The sequence below is a fragment of the Microcebus murinus genome, chromosome 3 (genome assembly GCF_040939455.1).
Source record: "Microcebus murinus isolate Inina chromosome 3, M.murinus_Inina_mat1.0, whole genome shotgun sequence".
NCBI lineage: Eukaryota > Metazoa > Chordata > Mammalia > Primates > Cheirogaleidae > Microcebus > Microcebus murinus.
The window spans coordinates 11,896,463-11,918,718 of NC_134106.1; the positions used below are offsets into that span (position 1 = coordinate 11,896,463).

General features: G+C 35.0%; 1 protein-coding gene across 1 annotated transcript in view; it reads left to right on the forward strand.

Moving 5' to 3' along the window:
- The first annotated feature begins 50 nt into the window (after positions 1-50).
- DDX1 (DEAD-box helicase 1) overlaps positions 51-22,256 on the forward strand; it is a 33,051-nt gene continuing 10,845 nt past the window's right edge. The window contains exons 1-15 of the mRNA XM_012776502.2: positions 51-180; positions 2,624-2,675; positions 2,980-3,043; positions 4,338-4,367; positions 4,958-5,054; positions 7,296-7,343; positions 9,192-9,275; positions 9,828-9,911; positions 10,441-10,517; positions 11,083-11,155; positions 12,612-12,688; positions 12,814-12,928; positions 13,698-13,836; positions 16,883-16,943; positions 20,276-20,374. Of these exons, the coding sequence (XP_012631956.1) occupies positions 165-180; positions 2,624-2,675; positions 2,980-3,043; positions 4,338-4,367; positions 4,958-5,054; positions 7,296-7,343; positions 9,192-9,275; positions 9,828-9,911; positions 10,441-10,517; positions 11,083-11,155; positions 12,612-12,688; positions 12,814-12,928; positions 13,698-13,836; positions 16,883-16,943; positions 20,276-20,374 (1,116 nt within the window). The 5' untranslated portion in view covers positions 51-164. The remainder of the gene's footprint in view (positions 181-2,623; positions 2,676-2,979; positions 3,044-4,337; positions 4,368-4,957; positions 5,055-7,295; positions 7,344-9,191; positions 9,276-9,827; positions 9,912-10,440; positions 10,518-11,082; positions 11,156-12,611; positions 12,689-12,813; positions 12,929-13,697; positions 13,837-16,882; positions 16,944-20,275; positions 20,375-22,256) is intronic.

Consider the following 22,256-nt stretch of genomic DNA (forward strand, 5'->3'; position numbering starts at 1 on the left):
GGCCTTTGCTTCCGTGGGAACTATTCTCCCTGGGCTCAGTCCCTGCCCGGACTGGGAACGCCAAAGGCCGAGCGCCGGAAGCGCGCGCTGCCTCTGCCGCGGTGTGTTGCGGGAGTGGGGAGAGGGAAAGAGAGAGCAAGCGAATCCGCGAGGACAGGGCGAAGATGGCGGCCTTCTCCGGTGCGTTTGTGGAAGCTGGGGGTGTCGTGGGCGGCGCGCTGCACGCCTCGGACCTGGGGCGGCTGGCGAGGAGCTTTGGGGGCGAGAGCGGCCCGGAGGAGACCCGCGTTGCGGGATCCGGGGCAGCCTCCCAGAGGTCGGGAGCGCGAGGCTCCGGTCCAGGGAGGGCATTTGTCTCCAGCCGCTGGCCGGGACTTCCCTCCCCCTGCTCTTTCTCTTTTTCGTCTTCTATTAATCTCTGCTTGGCTTTCCTGCCAGTGCACCCTCAACTGCGAAAACGAGGCGGGGGTGTTGCTCTAGCTGTTGTCGGACCCCTAGGCCTCCCGCCTGTTTGACGTGGCAGTGACCCTTTGGGAACCCTTTTCTGCCCGCGACTCATCTGGGCTTGGCTAGGCTGAGAAGTTTGGGGCGTGGGGAGGAGTCACTTGGGCAAATTACGATCCTGCCTCTGTCCAGTTTTTTCAGGCCCTCCCAAAAATACAAGTCTCAGGCATAAACTTGATCTTTATTTGTTGTTAAACGCTGTTATAGGTACACACTAGCCCAACGTATATTTCGAAAATTGTTACTGATTTGCCATATGATACCCTCCTTTATTTCAAACAGGATTTGATGTGGATTATTGAACCCTACAGTTGACGGTTTTTCCAATTTCTTTTATGCATCCACAGTTTCACGAAGCTGTAATCACCCTTAAATATACTACACGTGATAAATTTATATAGCCATAAATGTACCAAATTAAGCCTACTATCTTTTAATGTTGACTTATTAGGATGACTTCAGATATTTTAGTAAATTGAATGTTTTTCAGTTTTCTTCCTTGAGAATATTAGGAATTCCAAATCCCTAATTATGTGAGAGGATTTCAGACTGTTTAGGAGTCAGTGAGAAATCTTCTCAGAGTGGTTGCTGTTTTTCTTTTCCCAACTCTCTTCTAAAACAAGATTTTAGAGCCAAGGTATGTAGAGTAGTTCTAGGTAGTCGTTTTATAGGTTCACATCTTTGGTGAACTAAAATAAATAAAGACAAAATTAGAATAAAATTAGAATAAAAAATTAGAATAAAAGAACATGAATATTTCTGTGTTCCCCTTAACTGTTAAAAGTGTTACACTTAAAGAAGACATGATTTTAAAGAAAACATGGAGAGAACATGACCAGAATGGGACAAGAAGTTGCCTGGAATTTACTGAAAGCAGTCTGTAGCTGTTGCTTGTAGTATTGCAAGTTTTGCAAAGAAGCCTTAGCTTGCGGTATTCTGTATGCAGCATATTTAAGACATCATTCCTTTTTTTTAAGCAGTTTGTATTTTAGGAAAGAGAATATAGCTAGACTCTAAAGAGGTGATTCTTAGAAAGGTCTTCCTGGATATCCAGCTTTAGATCTTGGTTAGTTTCTCTATCTGTGGATTTTCATGGGGAGATTTAGAGTTAGAGCCTTCTTTTTTGAAAACGATGATTGTTCTCGTTCGATGCAAAGAAAAAACTACTATTGTAAAGAATATATTCAACTTGTAGAATTGCTTTATGCCTTTTTACAATTAAATACAAAATTTCAAAATTGGTTATTTCTCTTGGGAATACTTGAGTGTTCGCTTTTTTATAGGGATATGTACTTTGTAATGATAATAGTAAAAGCTGCATTTTATAATTGCAGACTTAAAGATCTCATTTGGAAGGGAAATTTAAGTCCTTCAGACTCCAAGTATAACTGCCCTTTACAGTTCATTTGAGAAATGATAAAATGACAAAACACAATCAAGAACAACCCAATCTATTTATTTAGATGGTCCTTGAAGTAGAATTATTTAAATATGTGTGCAACTAAGAATAGTGCAGCTCTTCAACTGACATTTCCACTTGAGTAAGTTTTCACCACTGGCGCCTCCCTCTTCAATTAACCAAAATTTTGATGGTGGCTACCAATAAATAGGAGCTCTCTTCACTTGTCTGTTCATTTTCCTCAGATTGCTGAGGTATTCACATGGTCCTCAAACAGCCAAGACATGACTGCCACATTATCTCTAAGTGAAACAACCAAGATACAGGTCTCGAATGCTGTCTAGCTCTAGGAGATTTTTCACTAGTCACAGGGGGTAAACAAGGACTATGATGGCTACTGTGTTTTAGGTAACAACCATGTGCCAGATGCATCACATTATTATTTTCTTTAGTCTTCCTATAGCCCTACAAGGTATGTAATATAAGCCTCATTTTATGTGGAGAAAACATATTTAAAGCTTTGCCCAAGGTCACTTGAATTTGAATTTAAGTCTTTCTTCAAAACTTAACACTTTTTCAACAGTGCCATACTCAGTAGGTATTATATAACTGAGCCATGCTTCAGTCTCTCCCTTGTCATATGAACAGTATTTTAAGAGCAATGTGATTCGTGTCTTAATTTTAGTATGTATGGTTTTTAAAATTAAATTTTACTTTCAGAGATGGGTGTTATGCCTGAGATTGCACAAGCTGTGGAGGAGATGGATTGGCTGTAAGTACATAAAGCTTAAATGCACCTGTGGCAAGGATGATTTTCAATTTAAACAGTTGTTAGTGATTTTATCAAATATTTTTGGGTGTGGTTGGGTAAATGAAATTGAGTTTTTCTTGTGATTCTCTGAATTATGGAAAGTTTCCTTTTTTAACCTTGACATATTTCTAGCTGAAAAATATTGGTTGTACTGACAAATAAAATTCTGTTTTTAGTTTATAGTATAGGTTTATAGTTAACCTGACTTAATTTGCTTAGGTTCATTTTATTTTGAACTAAAATTCTTCAAATATGATTCTTGTAGTCTCCCAACTGATATCCAGGCTGAGTCTATTCCACTGATCCTAGGAGGAGGTGATGTACTCATGGTATGTTTAAATTTGGTGAGGTGGTTGGGAGCTGTGAACGAACAATTTTGAGGCTGTCTGTGACCCACTCTAGGAACTCCATAGTCTTAAAAATGATACTTTTACCAAATTAATTTTATTCACAAACATTTATGATACATATACTATATTCAAAGTATTAGGTAGAAGCTGTGGGAATACAAAGACAAAGAAGATACAGTCTTTGCCCTTGAGAAGCTTCAACCAAGTAGGGTATACAAAAATAAATGTGATACTAGAATGTGGCATCTACACAAGAGATGCAAAGTGCTACCAGATTCAAGTGAGAGTCCAGTTATCCTGCTTGAGGGATAATAAGGGACTGTTTGGAGGAAGTAGATTTTTGACAAGGGAAGATGAAAGAGAAGTGCTCTGTAGGCAGAGAATCATTAGATCAGTGAATAAGAGAATGCAGGGGCCGGCATGGTGGCTCACGCCTGTAATCCTAGCACTCTGGGAGGCCAAGGTGGGCAGATTGCTTGAGGTCAGGAGTTCAAAACCTGAGCAAGAGCAAGACCCATCTCTACTATAAATAGAAAGAAATTAATTGGCCACCTAATATATAGAGAAAAAATCAGCTGGGCATGGTGGCCACACATGCCTGTAGTCCCAGCTACTCGGGAGGCTGAGGAGGATTGCTTAAACCCAGGAGTTTGAGGTTGCTGTGAGCTAGGTTGACGCCATGGCACTCACTCTAGCCTGGGCAACAAAGTGAGACTCTGTTTCAAAAAAAAAAAAAGAGAATGCAGGGTATGAACTGGAATAGTGCAGTTAGGTGGTACGTAACCTGTATCTGTGGGGATAACTTGAGATAAAATGGGAAATACATAGTGGGTCAAATTATTTGGGCCCTTTCTCAAGTATTGTATTAAAGAATTTGGGTATTTGTCAGTGGGGAACGTTTGATGTTATTATCAGGGATGTTATGTGGTTAGAATTGTGTTTTTATGAAGACTAATAGGATAGCAGACTATAGTATGGCTATGTGGGATTAGACATTGTTAGGATACTTCGGTGTAATAATCTAAGTTTAAAATGATGAGGGCTTCATTTGAATGAGAAAGGAAAGGGGAGAGCAGATTCTTAAGGAAATGAATGGGAGAGGTGACAAGATTGGCAACAAAATTGACTGAGGAAGCCTGTATAATCAATCTGAAGGCACTGTGAAAATAAAGGAAGCCAGTCAAGTGTTAAAGATTTCTACATAATATCATGTTAATTTGATCTCTTTAATTGACAACTTAATCTGTAAAATCAACTTTTTTTCCTTATTCAGGCTGCAGAAACAGGAAGTGGAAAAACTGGTGTAAGTAATAAATTTAAAACTTTGTAAGAGTTGAATTGTAAAGTAGCTTTCAACACTAACTTTTACTTTGAAGTATTTAATAAAACAACCACCTCCAAAATATAAGAATCAATTGCTTGCTACTGAGAGTGATATTTTTGTTTCAGGCTAATTGTGAAGATCTACAAAAGAGTGTGGCTTTAAGAATATTGTTTTAATCTGGTTTTAGAAAAAGAATTACAGTAGCTTTAGTGTTTATACTAACTTCTGAATTTTAAAGCAATGACTCTTTTGTAATAAAGAGGCTACAAATATTAGAAGTTGATCTCCTTAGACTGGAGAAATATTAATAGTTTGTCAGATTGAATATTTTTCCTCTTTAGGTTCATTCTGTAGGTCTCTGTTGTATTTGGGCTGTCAGCTGGCTCCTATTTCTTTTATTCAATCAGTTCTGTTACCTTACTGGTATTTTGGGCTTGAGCAAGTGAAATTGGAGCAGCAATCTAGAATATGTATAATGATTTAATGTGTGTGCATAACTTTGATTATTCATATTATTAAACTCATTAATATCTGAATACTATTATAGAGAACTTTTGTTTTTTTGATAGGCTTTCAGTATTCCAGTTATCCAGATAGTTTATGAAACTCTGAAAGACCAACAGGAAGGCAAAAAAGGAAAAACAACAATTAAAACTGGTGCTTCAGGTAATTTTTATGAATTGATACTTCCTTTTGTATAAATCAGTAGTTCTCATCACTGTCATTTAGAAATGTGAGGTTTGGGCATGCATGTATATTGTCAGTATCTGGGGGGATGGTGTTGGAATTTGGAGCCCTGGAAACCAGGAATGTTAAATGTGATTTAGAGCCTAAATGGTGAAAGGTTGCCCTTCCTATAAAATACTAACAGTGCTTCCTTTGTGAAAACATTGTGTTTTGGAAATTACATTTAGTTATTTTAGTGTTTTTATAAGCCTTATAGCTTTTTATGCCTAATGTGAAAGATAAATTGGTAGAACATTTTATAAAAGTATTAAGGATTTTACAAATAATTTATGCAGTAAGAACACATGATGGTGGGAAGTATTGCCTTGCACAGGGAAAAGAGGCATGCTTTTTCCTCTAAGAAATAAGGAGCCCAGGAAGTTAAAATGTGAAATATACATTTTAAAGTCAAGTTTCTTATTTTCAGTCCTATCTACATGGAGATTGGTCCTTTTAGGTTTCTGATTCTGTCTCTACCATGAACAATCTTACCTCAGTTTTCTCATCTTTACACTATGTTGCCATATTAACCATATTAAATGGTTTCTACGTTCCATTCTATCTTAATCAATCTACAGTTTTATATTTTAACAAAATTTATTCCATATTGTAAGTCACTTTTGTTTCATTATACAAAACAGGATTGTAACAAAATAGCAAGCTTAAGTAAAGTAAACTTGGCATATCAACATTTTATTTTCACTTGTTTGAAAGTAATGTTACACAGTTCATAGAATTCATGTGTAAATAGATTGTGTTTTCTAAAAGCGATATAACTATTTAGGCTATTGGCCTATTCTAAAATAGTTTCAGAACTTGTAGCAACTATATGCCATCATGTATGAGAAATGGTAGTAAAAGAGAATGCTTCTAAAGGAGGCTAATTAGAATGGTAATGGTTCTAAAAATCATGTCTTATGAGAAATAAAGAAACCAGATATTAAATATGGAGAAGAAGTAAAAGTGGAGATAGGGTAACTGTTAAATCATTGAAGAGATCTGGAGAGAAAACAATTGTTCTAGAAAGTAGGACCAGGACCAATTAGAAATAATCTAGATGAAGATGTGTGTTTATTTTTTTTTTTTATTTATTTATTTATTTATTTATTTATTTATTTATTTATTTATTTATTTATTTATTTTTTTTTTTTTGAGACAGAGTCTCGCTTTGTTGTCCAGGCTAGAGTGAGTGCCGTGGCGTCAGCCTAGCTCACAGCAACCTCAAACTCCTGGGCTCGAGTGATCCTCCTGCCTCAGCCTCCCGAGTAGCTGGGACTACAGGCATGCACCACCATGCCCAGCTAATTTTTTATATATATATCAGTTGGCCAATTAATTTCTTTCTATTTATAGTAGAGACGGGGTCTCGCTCTTGCTCAGGCTGGTTTTGAACTCCTGACCTTGAGCAATCCGCCCGCCTCGGCCTCCCAAGAGCTAGGATTACAGGCGTGAGCCACAGCGCCCGGCCAAGATGTGTGTTTAATTTAAAGGCCTTCTTAATAGCTAGATTGAGCCAACAATGGAAGGGAGAAGAACCTCAAGAAATTTATTTTTCCATTGCTCAGTGTTTAATCTGATGATGGATATCTTGAACCAGAAATAATCTAGAAAAGATTTCTACTTTGGGTATGAACTTGGGCTAGAAAATATAGGGTTCTCTTTAGCTGTTATGATTATTTGATTATCCATAGACAATATTAAGATGTGTCAGAAAAGTAAATGCTAATTCCATAAAAGAGAGGAGGAAAAAAAAAGTGTGCCTTTTGAATATGATATTGAATTAAGGGTAAAGGACTTGCTTTTTCAAAAATAATAATAAAATAATTAATTAGGCCCTAAAGTGTTAGTCATTTATTTCCATTGTGATAGAGTCAACCTGTTTAATTACTTAAACTGCATTTCATCAGTGACCTAGGAGTTAGGACGAAGATCAGTGTCATCAATACAAAATGCACTGAAGCAAGGGAGGAGATAAGGTTTTAGTCTCAGACCAGTGATTATTTAACGTTTTGATTTTTTTATTTCATTTCATTTTTAATTAAAACAAATGTTATGTATTCTAAATAATGTGTAGAAAACTATATTAAATCTAGAAGCATCAGGTATATAAAATATTTGCTTTGTTGTCATTGAGCATTTTTAATTTCGTATGTTTGTGAGTAACTTCTCTTATTTGTTTAGTACTCAACAAATGGCAAATGAACCCTTATGATAGAGGATCTGCTTTTGGTAAGTGGATAGATTTTACTAATTCATTTGTAATTCAGAAACATTTTTTATAATACATGATAATACTAAGAAAATTATTAAAAAGTATAGTTAATGAAGATTTCATTTACCAGATGTTAGAATACAGTCATTATAATAAAGTATGGAACAGACAGTGGAACATAATGGAAATAAATTCCAGTATGTATGAGAAGTTAACATGCAGGAAAAAGTAGTATTTCATTTCAGTGGGGGGGAAAAAAGGATGATTTTTTTTCAGTAAAGGGTCCTGGCACAATTGATGATCCATCTGGAACAATACAAAATTGACTTCTTTCTCATAACATAATTAGAAACAAATTTCATATGTATTTAAAACATATATATATAAATTTAAGTATAGAAAATTATGTGTATAATTTACCAGTAAAGGAACTTTCCAGCCCAAATAGAAAACTCAGAAATTTTAAAAGAAAAGTATATATGTATAAAACAAAAAAATAGAAAAAATATTTATAAAAGTCAATAGATAATATATATAATATACAAAAGTCAATGCAATGTTAAGGAAAGATAAAGAATCATTTTAAATTGGTAGTTCTTTATGAAGATAGCAGATAAAGTATTATCTGTTTTGATAAGAAAGATAATAAGGAAAATAAGCAAAGGATATTAATAAGCACTCCATAGAAGAATAAAGGCAGATGGCCAATAAACATGCGAAGATTATACTCACAGGTAGTAGAGAAATGGAAATTCAAGTTATAGTGAGAAGTCACTTTATACATACCGGATTGGCAAGAATTCAATAGAATGATTACTAACTTAGGAATTATTATCTTTCTGGAAAGCAGTTTGGCTTTACCTATTAAAAGTACACATTCCTAGAGAGTCTAGCTCATTTGAATAAAAGCACCAGCATGCCAAAGTGTATGTACAAAACTGTTTGTTGTATCACTATTTGTAGTGAAAAAAACTGTCAACAAAATAAATCCTGTTGCTAGGAGAATGATTAACAAACATTAGGATATACCCAAGGACTATTGTGTAGCCACTACAAAGAATGAGTCAGAACCATAGAGTCAACTAGGAGGAATTTTTATCTGGTGTTGATGAATGAGAAAAGCAGAATGCAGAGAAATATAGGGTGGGCTTGAGGAATCATGCCAAGGAATTCCTCCCCCAAAACAACCAAAAACTACTCCTCTTTATCATATGGTATCTAATTTATATAAAAATTTATGTCTACATGTATGCATAAATAATTTTAATACAAAAATTTTGAGGATTTACCGCCTGCCTCGGCCTCTCAGAGTGCTAGGATTACAGGCATGAGCCACTGTGAAGTACAAGTTTATTTATTCATGCTTTTTCCTACTTTCTCTTTATGGATTCTTCCATTGATGGGGGAACCAGCCAGAGACTTTTTTTTTTTAACTTTTAGAGGAGTCACTCAAGCTCTAATTGAAGTATAAAATCAGGGCAACAAATATTGATGAGTGGGTGCTACGTTACCCTCAAGTACCAGTTTCTTTAAAGGACTCTAAAGAATAGTTGCCTAAACACATTTGTGTTGTTGATGCAGCTATTAATAGTGCAAGCCTTGCTGTAAAATCTTGTCTTAGTTAACAGATGACAGTATAGAAACTAGTCTTCAACATAGCTAAACACATCCAGGGATGAATAAGGGCAGTTACTCTTAGGGAAAACACTGCCATTACCCAGGCATTAGCAAGTCTCAGTCTCTGGTACATTGGAACAAGTGAAGAAATTATCTTACTAGTGAAACTGAATGATTTTTTTTTTCCAGGATGCATGATTTATAAAGCTGTACTGACATGTTTTTCTGTTTGTTTTTCTCAAATCCAGCAATTGGATCAGATGGTCTTTGTTGTCAAAGCAGAGAGGTAAAGGAATGGCATGGATGTAGAGCTACGAAAGGATTAATGAAAGGTATTTGAACAGCATTTGCACTTATATACACTTTTTTTTTTTTTTTTTTTTTTGAGACAGCCTCTCGCTTTGTTGCCCAGGCTAGAGTGAGTGCCATGGCGTCAGCCTAGCTCACAGCAACCTCAAACTCCTGGGCTCCAGCGATCCTTCTGCCTCAGCCTCCCGAGTAGCTGGGACTACAGGCATGCGCCACCATGCCCAGCTAATTTTTTACATATATATATCAGTTGGCCAATTAATTTCTATTTATAGTAGAGACGGGGTCTCGCTCTTGCTCAGGCTGGTTTTGAACTCCTGACCTTGAGCAATCCGCCCGCCTCGGCCTCCCAAGAGCTAGGATTACAGGCGTGAGCCACCGCGCCCGGCCTATATACACTTTTGAAACAAGGTATAAATACATGGGCTTTCTTATAGCTTTAAATAAAGGATCTGGAAAGATTTTTGATGGTTCAAAAAGACCTACAACTCTTCATTTGGTACATGCCAATTGTAATTCAAAATAATAGGGAAGCGGCTGCATGGTAAATGAATCAAAGTATTTTGCCCTTACAGGGAAATACTACTACGAAGTATCCTGTCATGACCAAGGATTATGCAGAGTTGGGTGGTCTACTATGCAGGCCTCCTTGGACCTAGGTAAATGTTTCTAAAATAACTGAATTGATTGATTTATATTTGTGTGTTAACACTTTATTATTTTGGGAAGCAAAATAATAAACTTTTAAATAATATTTATCTGTATCCCACATTGTTCCAAAAAAGATTCGAAGTAACTTACAAAAAGTCCATATGTTATAACAGTATGAAATGAGGGGAAATAAGGTCGATAGTATGAATGGAGTCAGGGTAAAGTTAGTGTGCGTGAATACGTACAACATGGCACTGCACAGATGCTTCAAGTTATTGTAAATTAACGTCTGAATTTCTTAATAGCAAAAGTAAAGTATCACCTGTGTCCATAGTCTCACATAGCTTAGGCTAAAAATAGCTTAAAATTGTTAAGTTGTTTGCAAGATTCAGAAACTTAAGGGAAAATTTTCCAGTGGTTTCTCGAAATGAAAGTACTATAATATGGCATGAATAAAATTACTTCTTTTACTAGGGCTTTAAATTTTATATTTTCTCTTATTACATAAATAAAATACTTTTAAATTCTTTAATCTAGGTACTGATAAGTTTGGATTTGGCTTTGGTGGAACAGGAAAGAAATCTCATAATAAACAGTTTGATAATTATGGAGAGGTAAGCTATTATATTGACTGAAACAGCATTAGTAAGTTTTCTTGCATACTTGATCACTTATGACATATTAGGGTATAGAAATGATGCTCAAAGTCAAGTGGATTTTCTGTATATTTTCCACACAAAGTTTGGATTTGGACTTTAGTGAAGGAATATTACAAAATTAGATAAATATGTAATAGTTATACTTTTTCTTTTATGCCATTTATTAGCCCCTCAAAAATATATTACATTGTCTTCTCTTTTCACCCTTTTTGATTTTGGCTTTGATACATATGTTATCTCATTTCTTATTATTGATCATTGTGAGTCTAAATATGGTTGTTCTGGTGAACCTAAATCCATAGTAATGTGGATGAGCCTAAATATCATGTTGATTCTGAAAAGTTTGTCAGATGCTTCTAGTGTTACATATGCTGTAATAGGTATTTTTAACACCTACATTAGCGCTTCAAGGAATTATTTTAAACGCTGACACATACATTTGATGCAGCTATATTTGAACTTTTAACTTTATTAAGGATTTTGCTTTCTATTAACACCACTTGACTTTTTGGTTTTCTAGGAATTCACTATGCATGATACCATTGGATGTTACCTAGATATAGATAAAGGGCATGTCAAGTTCTCCAAAAATGGTAAGCTTTACATGGATTTTATTAGTGAAAAGATACATGATAGTAATTGTGATTTCTTTTTTTTGTTCTTTCACTGAACTCTTCTTTAATCCTTTGTCTGCCCTTCCCTGACTTCGTTTAAACAAATATTTATTGAGCCTTTTCTTTGTGCGAGATACCCTGATAAGTATTGGAGACACAGTAAAAAATGGAATGGTCAAACGTGTTTACTTCTGTGGGGCTTACATACCGGTGGAGAGAGACAGGCATATGCTATCATGTGAGGCGGTGATAAGTGCCATGAAGGAGAGTCTAGAGCATGGGAAGGGAGTGAAGAGTCATAGCAGTCCAGGGGTGTGTGCTCTTCTGTAGGATGGTCAGAGAAGGCTCTGCTGATTAGATGATATTTAAGTAGAAATCTGAATGAATTGGGTGGTGGCCTGTGCAGATATCTTCAAGGAACATTTTAGGCACAGGGAACCGTGAATATGGAGGCCCCAAGATGAAAATGTGCTTGAGGTATCTGAGTAACAGTGAGGAGACCACTGGGGTCTGGAGCACACTGAGTGTGGAGGAGGGGGTTGGAATGTTAGATCAGTGAGGTGGTGAGGCCAGGCCATGTAGAGCCATGTGGGCCGCGATAGAAACTGGTTTTTATTTTTGAGTGGATGAGAAGCCATTAGGGTTTTGAGCAGAGGAGTGGAATTTTCTCTCTTTAGTTTGATGGTATTATTCTGGCTGCTGTGCTCAAAACAAACTGAGGGGAAGGGTGAGATTGCCTAAGGAACAAGGATATAGATAAAGAATAGAAGAGATCTGAGGCCTGTGTTCCTGTGATTAGGGGTCAGCAAATTGATAGAATCTAACAGAGGGGAATGAGGAGGAAGGCCAGGAATAGGAGAACCAAGAGAGCATGGTGTCCTGCAGTCCAGGTGAAGAAAGTATTTCAAGGAGTAGGAGCAGTCATTGTGTCCAGTGCTGAAAATGAAGAGTGAAATTAACTGCTGGATTTGGCAAGTGGAGAGCATTAATGAGCTGGACAGAGAGCTGTGTTGATAGAGCAAAGATGTGTGTGAGGGGTGCCTGATTGGGAATCATTTCATTAGAGAATGAGATGAAAGGGAAGTGGATACAGCGAAAATGGAAATCAGGGAGAAAGAAGGAGAAGAAAAATGGAAGGTAAATGGAGAGTTGGGTTCAAGAGGTTTGCTTGTGTTTTAATGTGGGAGTATGCTTGTGTGCTATGGGATATCTAACAAAGTCATCTTTTAGACAGGAAATAATGGAAAATGTAGAAGGGAAGCAGGGACCGTTTCAGGAATAAAGGAAAAATGTGAAGAGGCTAGCCTTAGCACAGTTTATTCATAGTGACAGGAGGGAAGCATGAATATAGGTAGGTTGGTAGGCTTGACAAGTTCTTTTCTGATTGTTTCAATTTCTTTCTTTCTTTCTTTCTTTTTTGGTTGGTTTTTTTAAGGAAAAGACCTTGGTCTGGCATTTGAAGTGCCACCGCATATGAAAAACCAAGCTCTCTTTCCTGCTTGTGTTTTGAAGGTAAGTAAGAATCTAGTTAGAAAAATTTTGCTGTGATTATAAGCTGCTTGATTTTCAATATTTTTTTTATTGGATAGTTTTCTATTACGGTAAGAATTTTAATTTTCTCCTTTATTCAATGCTAGAATGCTGAACTAAAATTTAACTTTGGTGAAGAAGAATTTAAGTTTCCACCAAAAGATGGTTTTGTTGCTCTTTCCAAGGCACCTGATAGTTATACCGCCAAATCGCAGCACACAGGTATTGTACCTAAGAGGGTAAAAATTTCTAGAATGGTGAAAAAAAAATTGGTGAACACTCCAGTAAATAGGGCTTCTCATAGCAAGTTACATATACTTCCTTTGCTGCTTTAGTCGTACATCTTTATCATTTCAATAAAATTCAGTTTCAAAACCTAGTTCATAAACTCTTTAAGTATTTGGTTTCAGTTTATGCATTTGGGGATCCCAATCATGATGGTGATAGCATCTAAAATTTATTGAATGTGTGCTTATTAAATGCCAAGGCACCACCTTAAGTCCTTCACATGGATTATGTGATCTTCACAACCCCGTAAGGTAGTACTTTTCTTATTTTACAAAGAACCTAAAGAATAGGGACTGAAAGTAACTCGCTGAAGGTCACAGTGCAAATAAGTGGTAGAACTGAATTCAAATCCAGGCAGTCTGACTAACTCCAAAGCCTATATGCTTATCCACTGTACTGCCTAGTATATTTCAGTTATTTAAAATACAAGCCATTTCATAGCTTGTTTACTTTATCACAAAAACAATTGGGTTGTTTTTATGAACATATCAATCAATTTATAATTATTCCAAGTAGATTTAATTTAAAAAAGCCTTAGTTCACTTTAGAAATCTCAGCTTTATTTTATTTTGTTTTACTGTCTCCTATACTTTATGACAGTTGTTTAAAATTTTGATATTGGAATATCTGCCCTCATGTTTTACAAATAATGGTATTTTGAGGTGTGATTGGCATGTGTTCTAATCTTTTTTATTCCCCTAAGGTAATGCACAGGTGACACAAACAAAGTTTCTCCCCAATGCTCCAAAAGCTCTCATCGTTGAACCTTCCCGGGAGTTAGCTGAACAAACTTTGAATAACATCAAGCAGTTTAAGAAATATATTGATAATCCTAAATTAAGGTAAATCTTCCTTTTGTGCTTAAATGCCTGTTGTCTTTAGGTTTAAAGTGTTTTGGAAGATGAGTAAGGTAGGAAAAAAAGACTTAGAAATTCAGTGTGCATACAGTAATACACATGTAAGCATGTGTTAATATACTTAACTTTAACATAGTAACAATTTCCATATAAAACTCCTGTTTATTTGGTAAGCGATAAGGTTTTTTTTTTTTTTTTTTTTTTTTAGAGCAAGTTGAAATTTTTCTGTGTTTCTTACATAAAGAGTCATTGTTAGTCAAACAGTATTGGAGTAAAAATTATTTTTTTAAAGGAAGCATTTCATTCAATGTTAGATTCATTTTATCACTTCATTTGCATGGAAAATGTACCACTCTATTTCTGGCATGTTGGTAAGCTTTGCCAGGTTGGTTCTAGGCTGTCTCACAGTGGTGGCTTTCTTCCATTTGGGCATTCAGACTGGTCACTATCTAATTATCTGCCATTGGAGGGAGACCATAAGTTAAGGGATCTCTTGCTAAGTAGCAATCCCTTTTCATTTGAAGAAAGCTCTACTATATAAGTATGCCACTGTTAGTTGATTAGACTCTTGGTTTTTGTTAATTTTGCTTTTAATTACTTTTTTTATTGAAACATAATTCACACACCATAAAACTCACCAAATGGAAGAAAGCCACCACTGTGGTAATTATATTCAACTCTGGGACTATAATCAAAACTAAAAACAACTTGTACATTTTAAAGGGTGAATTGTATGATATGCAAATTATATCTCAATAAAGCTGTTTACAACCAGATTATCTTCTTTTAATAAACAGACAAAATTACTTCCTAAGGCAGCCAGATAAGTTTCAATCAGAAGTCTCTACCAAGAACCTTCCTTTATTAATTATATTCTTATTTTATTTGATTAGTCATTTAAAAAATATTGGAAAACATTAAGAAAGTAGATGACATGTTAACACTGAGTTTTATAATTCTGTGACTCATTACAAATCGGCTTGATGGCTGCATACCTTCATTTTAAAGCAATTTAGATAGTAAAACTAAATAAACGGAGCAAAAAGCTTTCCAGTCTGTGAATTTCCATTGTCTTGGCATATTCCCTAACCACCTACCACCCTGGAGCGATTATGTTTCCCAAATCCATTACCAAACCAATTTCAGAACATTTTCATCACCTCAAAAAGAAACACTGTAGCCATAAACAGTCCCGTTTCCCCTTAACCTCATTCCTAGGCAACTACTAGTTTATTTTCTGTCCCTACAGATTTACCTATTCTGGATATTTTATATAAATGGAATTTTAAATATATGGTCTTTTGTGACTGGCTTCTTTCACTTAGCATGTTTTCCAGGTGCATCCATGTTGCGGTGTATATCAGTACTTCATTCCTTTTTATTGCCAGAGTATTCTGTTATATGGACATTTTGGTTTATCCACTCATCAGTTGATGGACATATGAGTTGTTCATCATTGTTGGGTTTTTGGCTGCTATGCTGTGACCATTTGTGTACAAGTTGGTTTGTGGACATATATTTTCATTTCTCCTGGATATATACTTAGAAATAGAATTGTTGCATCATATGGTACCTTCATGTTTAACATTTTCAGAAACCACCAAAGTGATTTCCAAAGTGACTGTACCATTTTGCATACCTAGTAGCAGTGTGTGAGAGTTCTAATTTCCTCACATCCTCACCACATTTGTTATTTGTCTTTTTGAGTATAGCCATACTAGCGGTTGTGAAGTATTATCTTATTTTGGTTTTGATTTGCATTTCCTAAATGGTTAATAATGTCGAACATCTTTTAATGTCTTTGTTGGCGATTTGTGTATTTTCTTTGGAGAAAAGTCTGTTTAGATCTTTTGTCCATTTTTCAATTGGGTTGTCTTTTTATTATTGAGTTGTGAGGATTCTTTATATGTGCTAAATATATATTAATCTATATATTAGATACATGATTTGTACATATTTTCTCCCATTCAGTGAATTGTCTTTTTTACTGTCTTGGTAGTATCCTTTAAAGTTCTTAATTTTGATAAAAGTCCAATTTATCTATTTTCTTCTTTTGTTACTGTGTTTTTAGTATTGTAGCTTAAGGTAGGCTTTGCCTAACCCAAGGTCATGAAAATTTACTCCTGTGTTGTCTTCTAAGAGTCTTATAGTTTTATGTTCTACATTTATGTTAATGATCCATTTTGATTTAATTTTTTGTTACAGTGTGAGGAGGGGGTTTAACTTTAACCTTTTGCATGTGCATATTGATTTTTCCTGGTGTCCTTTGTTGAAATGAGAAAAATTCAAACAGCACAAGGGCATTCTGTGAAAATTAATAAGTTTTTTACTCCATCTCCCAGTTTCTAATTATTCATTCCAGAAGCAACCTTTTAAATTGATTTTTATATATTCTTTCAGAGATATTTTATACACACATAAATACATATGTCTAAAGAGGTGTATTGGAACTAGGTTTTAGAAGACCTTGAATTATCCTGATTTACAAGGGTATGTAGATGAAGATTTAAAGATTAAAGATTTTTTATGTTACAAGCTTTCACATTCTCTTTGATTACTTTATTATACTTAGCATTGGCTGTGGCTACTGGGATTGAAGTGCTTTGTTTACAACCTTCTCCAGACTTATTTTATTGTGAATTTTTTTCTCAATTATATTCTACCTTAACACGTTAACTGCCATGTGAGTTGTATTTAACTCATGCTAATTTTGAGCCCAGGGCTTCGTGAAGCATGTGTAACTCATGTTTCTTCATCTTGGGAGCCGCAAGAACTGTTTTTCAAGTTGCATACAACTCCCACACAGAAAACAATAAAAAATAACAAATTTTTCATTAAATTAGAATTATTTCTTTTCAAAGTTTTTATTCTATTTCAGTAATAAAACACCATGGCCCCAAGGAAAAACATTTTTTTTCTGCTGTGGCAGTGTGTTAATTTCTACCTAAAGGGAATGGATACAGATGAAACAATGTAAAGTAGACTTTCGTCTTTTTTTCTATATTAACTATCATTCTGGTATTTATTTCAGGGAGCTTCTGATAATTGGAGGTGTTGCAGCACGGGATCAGCTCTCTGTTTTGGAAAATGGGGTAAGTAGTACTTTTAATTTTTAAAAAGTAGTATTATGGGCTGTTGTTTTGGCAATATATTTCTGGTTTTTTTTTTTCAAGAAAAATCAAATGAGGCTGAAATTAATACAAAGTCAAAAGAATGTACTTGTTAAAAGGTATGTTGCAAGTGTGCCTCTTCTTTCCCAAGAAGTATCCAAACCCCTCTTGCAAAATTCTAGCATCCATGAAATTTAAGACACATAAGATTAAAAATGGTGGTAAAATAGATTGCAGAGAGGAAAGAAGTTTTTGCAGTGAGCCTTGGGAAGGATGAATACTGATGAAAGATAAGTTCAGATATGTGAAAGGGGACGTTTTAAAGACTGTTGAATCCTGCTGTTACGAAGGAAAAAGCTGAGAGTGTGTGATCCCCATTATTGGGGAAGAAGTTTAGGAAATTGTTAGCTGTGTTTATAACTCTGTGGAGGTAGGACCTCAAAAAGTATTGTATGTATATAAAATAACTCTCTCATTGCAATTTTTTAATTTCCTTTCTTAAATATTTAATCATTTAATATAAACCACCTGCTACTGAGTTAAGGCAATCAGTTATTAATATGCCCTCCCTCCAATTCCATTGGTGCTCTTGTCAAACTAAATTTTATGCTAAATGGACTTTAAATTTGACCTGGTATGACATTAAGAGCAAGGAGTCATATTACTGTATTTGTTAATACTATTCTGAGTAATATTGTTTTGATATGTTTTTATTTAGTCCTATGGTTTGGATGTCCCCACCAAAACTCATGTTGAAATTTAATTGCCAATGTAATGATATTGGGAGGTGAGGGCCTGTAAGAGATGATTAGGTCACAAGGGCTGCACTCTCATGAATGGATTAATGCAGGAGGATGTTCGTTATCATGGGAGTTTGGCCCCCTTTTCCTCTCTGTCTCTTGTACTCAGTTCTGCTATGGGCCCCTTGCCAGATTGGGGCCCCATGCTGTGAGACTTCCTAAATCTCCAGAACTAGGAGAAATAAATTTCTTTTCTTCCTAAATTACCCCCAGTCTGTAGTATTCTGTTATAGCAGAAGAAAATGGCCTGAGACATTTAGTGTGTTATATTTTATTTTAGTGGTTGTTAGATTTAATAGGTTTATTGTCAATCTTGTTCCCTTAAACCCAAACCCATTTTTCCCATAAAATAGTACGTTTCTCAACTCATGTTTTCCAGGTTTTCCTTGTTTCCACAGAGCTTTTAGGGAATTAGATTTGCTTTCATCAGTCATGTCTTAAAATTTGGTACTAACTGAAGCTAATGGCAAAAGTATTGTTCTTTCATAGCATTCCTGGCAAAAGTCAATTCTATTCTACTTCTTAGGGGACCTGATGTGTTCTCTTTCTGTTCTTTCCATATTACATTTTCTGCTTCTGGTATCTTCTACCTTCCTCTGGTTCAGCTGTAGCCCTATATTGTTTCTTATACTGGAGTGAGTCAACTTTGTAATGGGAGAGTAGAACTATTTTAGTTTCTAATCTTTTAAAGTTGCTGTATTATGCAATATGTACAGTTAAGGCCTGATGAAGTAGTTAGTGCTATTATACACATCATAAAAATATTTATCTTAGGCTTTTCCAGTCTGACTTTTTTAAAATTAAAACTGTGTTTGTTTTCATGCCTACTTTACCTATTGAAATTGAGTAGGGAGGAAACTCACATGAGTAGTTAGAATCCTATACAAAAGAGATGTTACACACAGAACCAGAATGATATTTGTTTACTGCTATGTACAGCACCTGTCATAGTGGTTGGCACATGGTAGGTTCTTAATACATTGAACAGATTTTATCTTCACATTTTTAGGCAGTATTCTGTAGGTTGAACTTGCTTGTAGTTATCAGTGCAGATGAAACAATAGCTTCAAAAATGTCTGTGTTATTTTTCATGGGAACATAAGTGTCTTATATTGGATCAAATTAAAAGTCCATACAGCATAATGTTCTATTTTTTCAAGGAGTAAGATATTGAAATAATGGATAAGGATAATCTTGTTAGTAAAAAGTTATGTTTTTAGTATAGGATGGAGAAAACAGAGAAAAAAAGAATGGAAGTATTTGTGATTTTTCATGCCTATTGACAGAGTAGAAGTTTAGAATTGTCTAATTTATTGAGTGATTTTATATATTTGTGCTCACATGCATGCATTCATAGGCACATTTTAAAGATACCTAACCTTGTTTGACTGCTTTCTAGAAATGGGCTAAGCACTGTGCTAAAAACATAATATTTTCTTATTCAGTTCTCAAAACATCCCTCTGACATGGTACTCTTCCCGGTTTTTACAGATTAGGAAGAGGGCTTATGTTAAATATTAAGTAACTTGCCCAAGATCTTATACCTCATAAGAAGAGCTTTACTCCCAAGCCCATGTTTCTAATCCCTGTAGCTCCTGAGCTTGACTATAAGATTTATCTGTGAGAATGCAAAATGTTGTTCATTGTTTATACTGGCATGGAGGTTCATTATATTATTCTCTTTTGTATATGGTTGAATATTTTTGTAATAAAAAAATAAAATTTGCTGTGTCATTTGGATTAGACTCTTTCCCCTGTTTGAACTCTCGAGTTTGAATCCTAGTGTGGGTACTTACTACCTGTATAATCTAAGTGCTGTGGCTTTAGTATTCTAAACTTCAGGTTCCTCATTTAAAAATAGGAATAATAACGGTATTCACCTTAGTGGTAACATGAAATAAAACTTGTAAAATGTTTAGCACAATGCCTGTTCATTATAAGCACTTGACAAATACTAATAATTATTGTTTTCCTGGAAGTCTGTTCAGCATTACTATTAAATACAACCCAATTTATTGAGCACCTGGTATAGTAGGCATCAAGTACTTTACATATCCTTTCTTAATTATCACAACCATCTTGAAAAGCAGAAGATATTCCCCTACTTCAGAAGTGAGAAAATTGATACTAGAAGAGATTAAGGAAAGGTCATACATCTAAGTAATGGTGGAATTGGGTTTGAGTCCTGGTTTAATTTCAGAATTACAGTAAATTCTTTGGATGTTTACGGGAAATAAAAATTTTATATGTTAGACTATATATGACAGTTGACTATAGTTAGACTATATATGACAGTCAAAATACATTTTGGTCAGAATTCCAAATCTTCACATTAATTTCAAACCAAATACAAGTTAATGTATGACATTATCCATATCTCTTTTTTTATAAATTTAGAGTTGACTGTGACTACTTCAGTATGCATGTTTTTATTATGAATAGACAGTTATTGGTTACTATTTTAATGTAATAGTTCTTTGTTTTTCATTAGGTGTTTCTTTTGCTATTTTTCAGGTAGATATAGTTGTAGGCACTCCAGGAAGACTGGATGACTTGGTGTCAACTGGAAAGCTGAACTTATCTCAAGTTAGATTCCTGGTCCTAGATGAAGCTGTATGTTGAAATAGAGTCATGCTTTTTTTTTAAAAAAAAGTTTGTTTATGTTTTGAGATAAAATATATAAAATGAAGAAAAACTAAAACTCAGTCATGATCTCACTACTTAGAGATAATCATTGTTACCGGTTCAATATATTTTCATCAACTCCTTGTGTTTATATAAATATTATTTTATTAATATGTAGTTGAAATCAAGCTATGGGGAATCTGGGATAATTTTTAAGAAATGTAGTATGAGTATTAGGTTATTAAGTATGAAATATCTGATTCCCTTAAGTACCAAGTTTGACAGTTGATATCTCTGACATTTCACTTTGACACTTCTTGTTTTATTTGTATGGTGAAGGTACATCCTCGGTCATGCAAACACACATTTTGGCTTGTGATTATCTTTCAAAAATTTTTTTAGAGCAATTTTTGTGAAACCATGGATAATTCAAAAATCCATGTTATTTTTGAATATGAGTTCTGTCATGGAACCAACTCAATGCAGACAGCTCACAATATCAACAAAATGTTTGGGAAGGTTGTGGCTAATGAACGCACAGTACATCCATGGTTTGAGAAGTTCCATTCTGGTGATTTTAATCTTGAAAGTGAGCCCTCTGGGTGACCTGAGGCCAAGGTGAATAATGATGAGCTGAAAGCTACAGTGGAAGCGAATCTATCTCAAACTACATGTGACTTAGCAGCAAGGTTTAACGTTACTATTCCAACAATATTGGACTATTTGAAATAAATGGGTAGGTAAAGAAGCTGGATAGATAAGTTCTGCATGAATTAAACGAGCATCAGAAGAGAAATCATCTTAAAGCTCACCTTTCTTTGAATACATTTCTACACTGTATTGTTATGTGTGATGAAAAATTGATTCTTCTTTACAATCACAAACGTTTGGCACAATGTTTGGGCAATGATGAAGTGTGGAATACAGTCTAAACCGGAATATTCATAAAAAAAAAGCTAATGGTGTCTGTCTGGTGGTCCAGCACTGGTATTATCCACTATAGCTTCATGAAACCTTGTCAGTTGATTACAGTGAATGTCTACTGCAACCAACTGGATGAATTGATGAGGATGCTTATGATTCAGCAGCTGAGAATGGTCAGTAGAGACAGGCCACTTCTCTTGCAAGACAATGTTTGACCACATGCTGCATGACCAATGCCGCTCAAACTACAGCAGCTAGACTTGGAAACTCTGTTATCCACTATATTCACCAGACCTTGCACCAACTCATTATCACTTCTTCTCGGCTTTGGACCACTTCTTGCAAGGAAAAATATTAAATTCTCAACAAACTGGAAAATGCCTTTAGTGATTTCATTGCCACTTGGTCTCCATGCTTTGCTGCTGGTATCAACAGGCTACAGATAAGTTAAGGTGGCAACACTATGTCGATAGTTTAGGCACATACTTTGATTAATTGTACTACTTCTTATTTGAGATATTATAAACTACACTTTTGATTGAAAACTGGACATTTTATATTTAATGACCTAACATTTTTTTTCTGTCATTGTTTGTAAGTAATTTTTAAAGGCTGTCTAATGGTCTGTTACATGGATACGTCATGGTTTACTTAACTACTCTTGTTGCTAGATAGGTGGGTAGGTTTACTTTTTACTCCAAATAGCTATCTTTGTATATACATTTTTTTCTTTTTACTTTTTTTGTCTTGTGATATTCAAACTATGTATATGCATTTTTTTACATACTACATATTATTATTTCATTATGTCAGAGATGCAAAATGGGCCATCTAAAAGGATATAAATGTGTTTGAGGCCCTTGAGACATACTTGCAAATTATTTGCAAGTTAAACTATAGTTATCTAGCACTGAGGGTTTTTATTTTTTATGTTAAAATCATATGC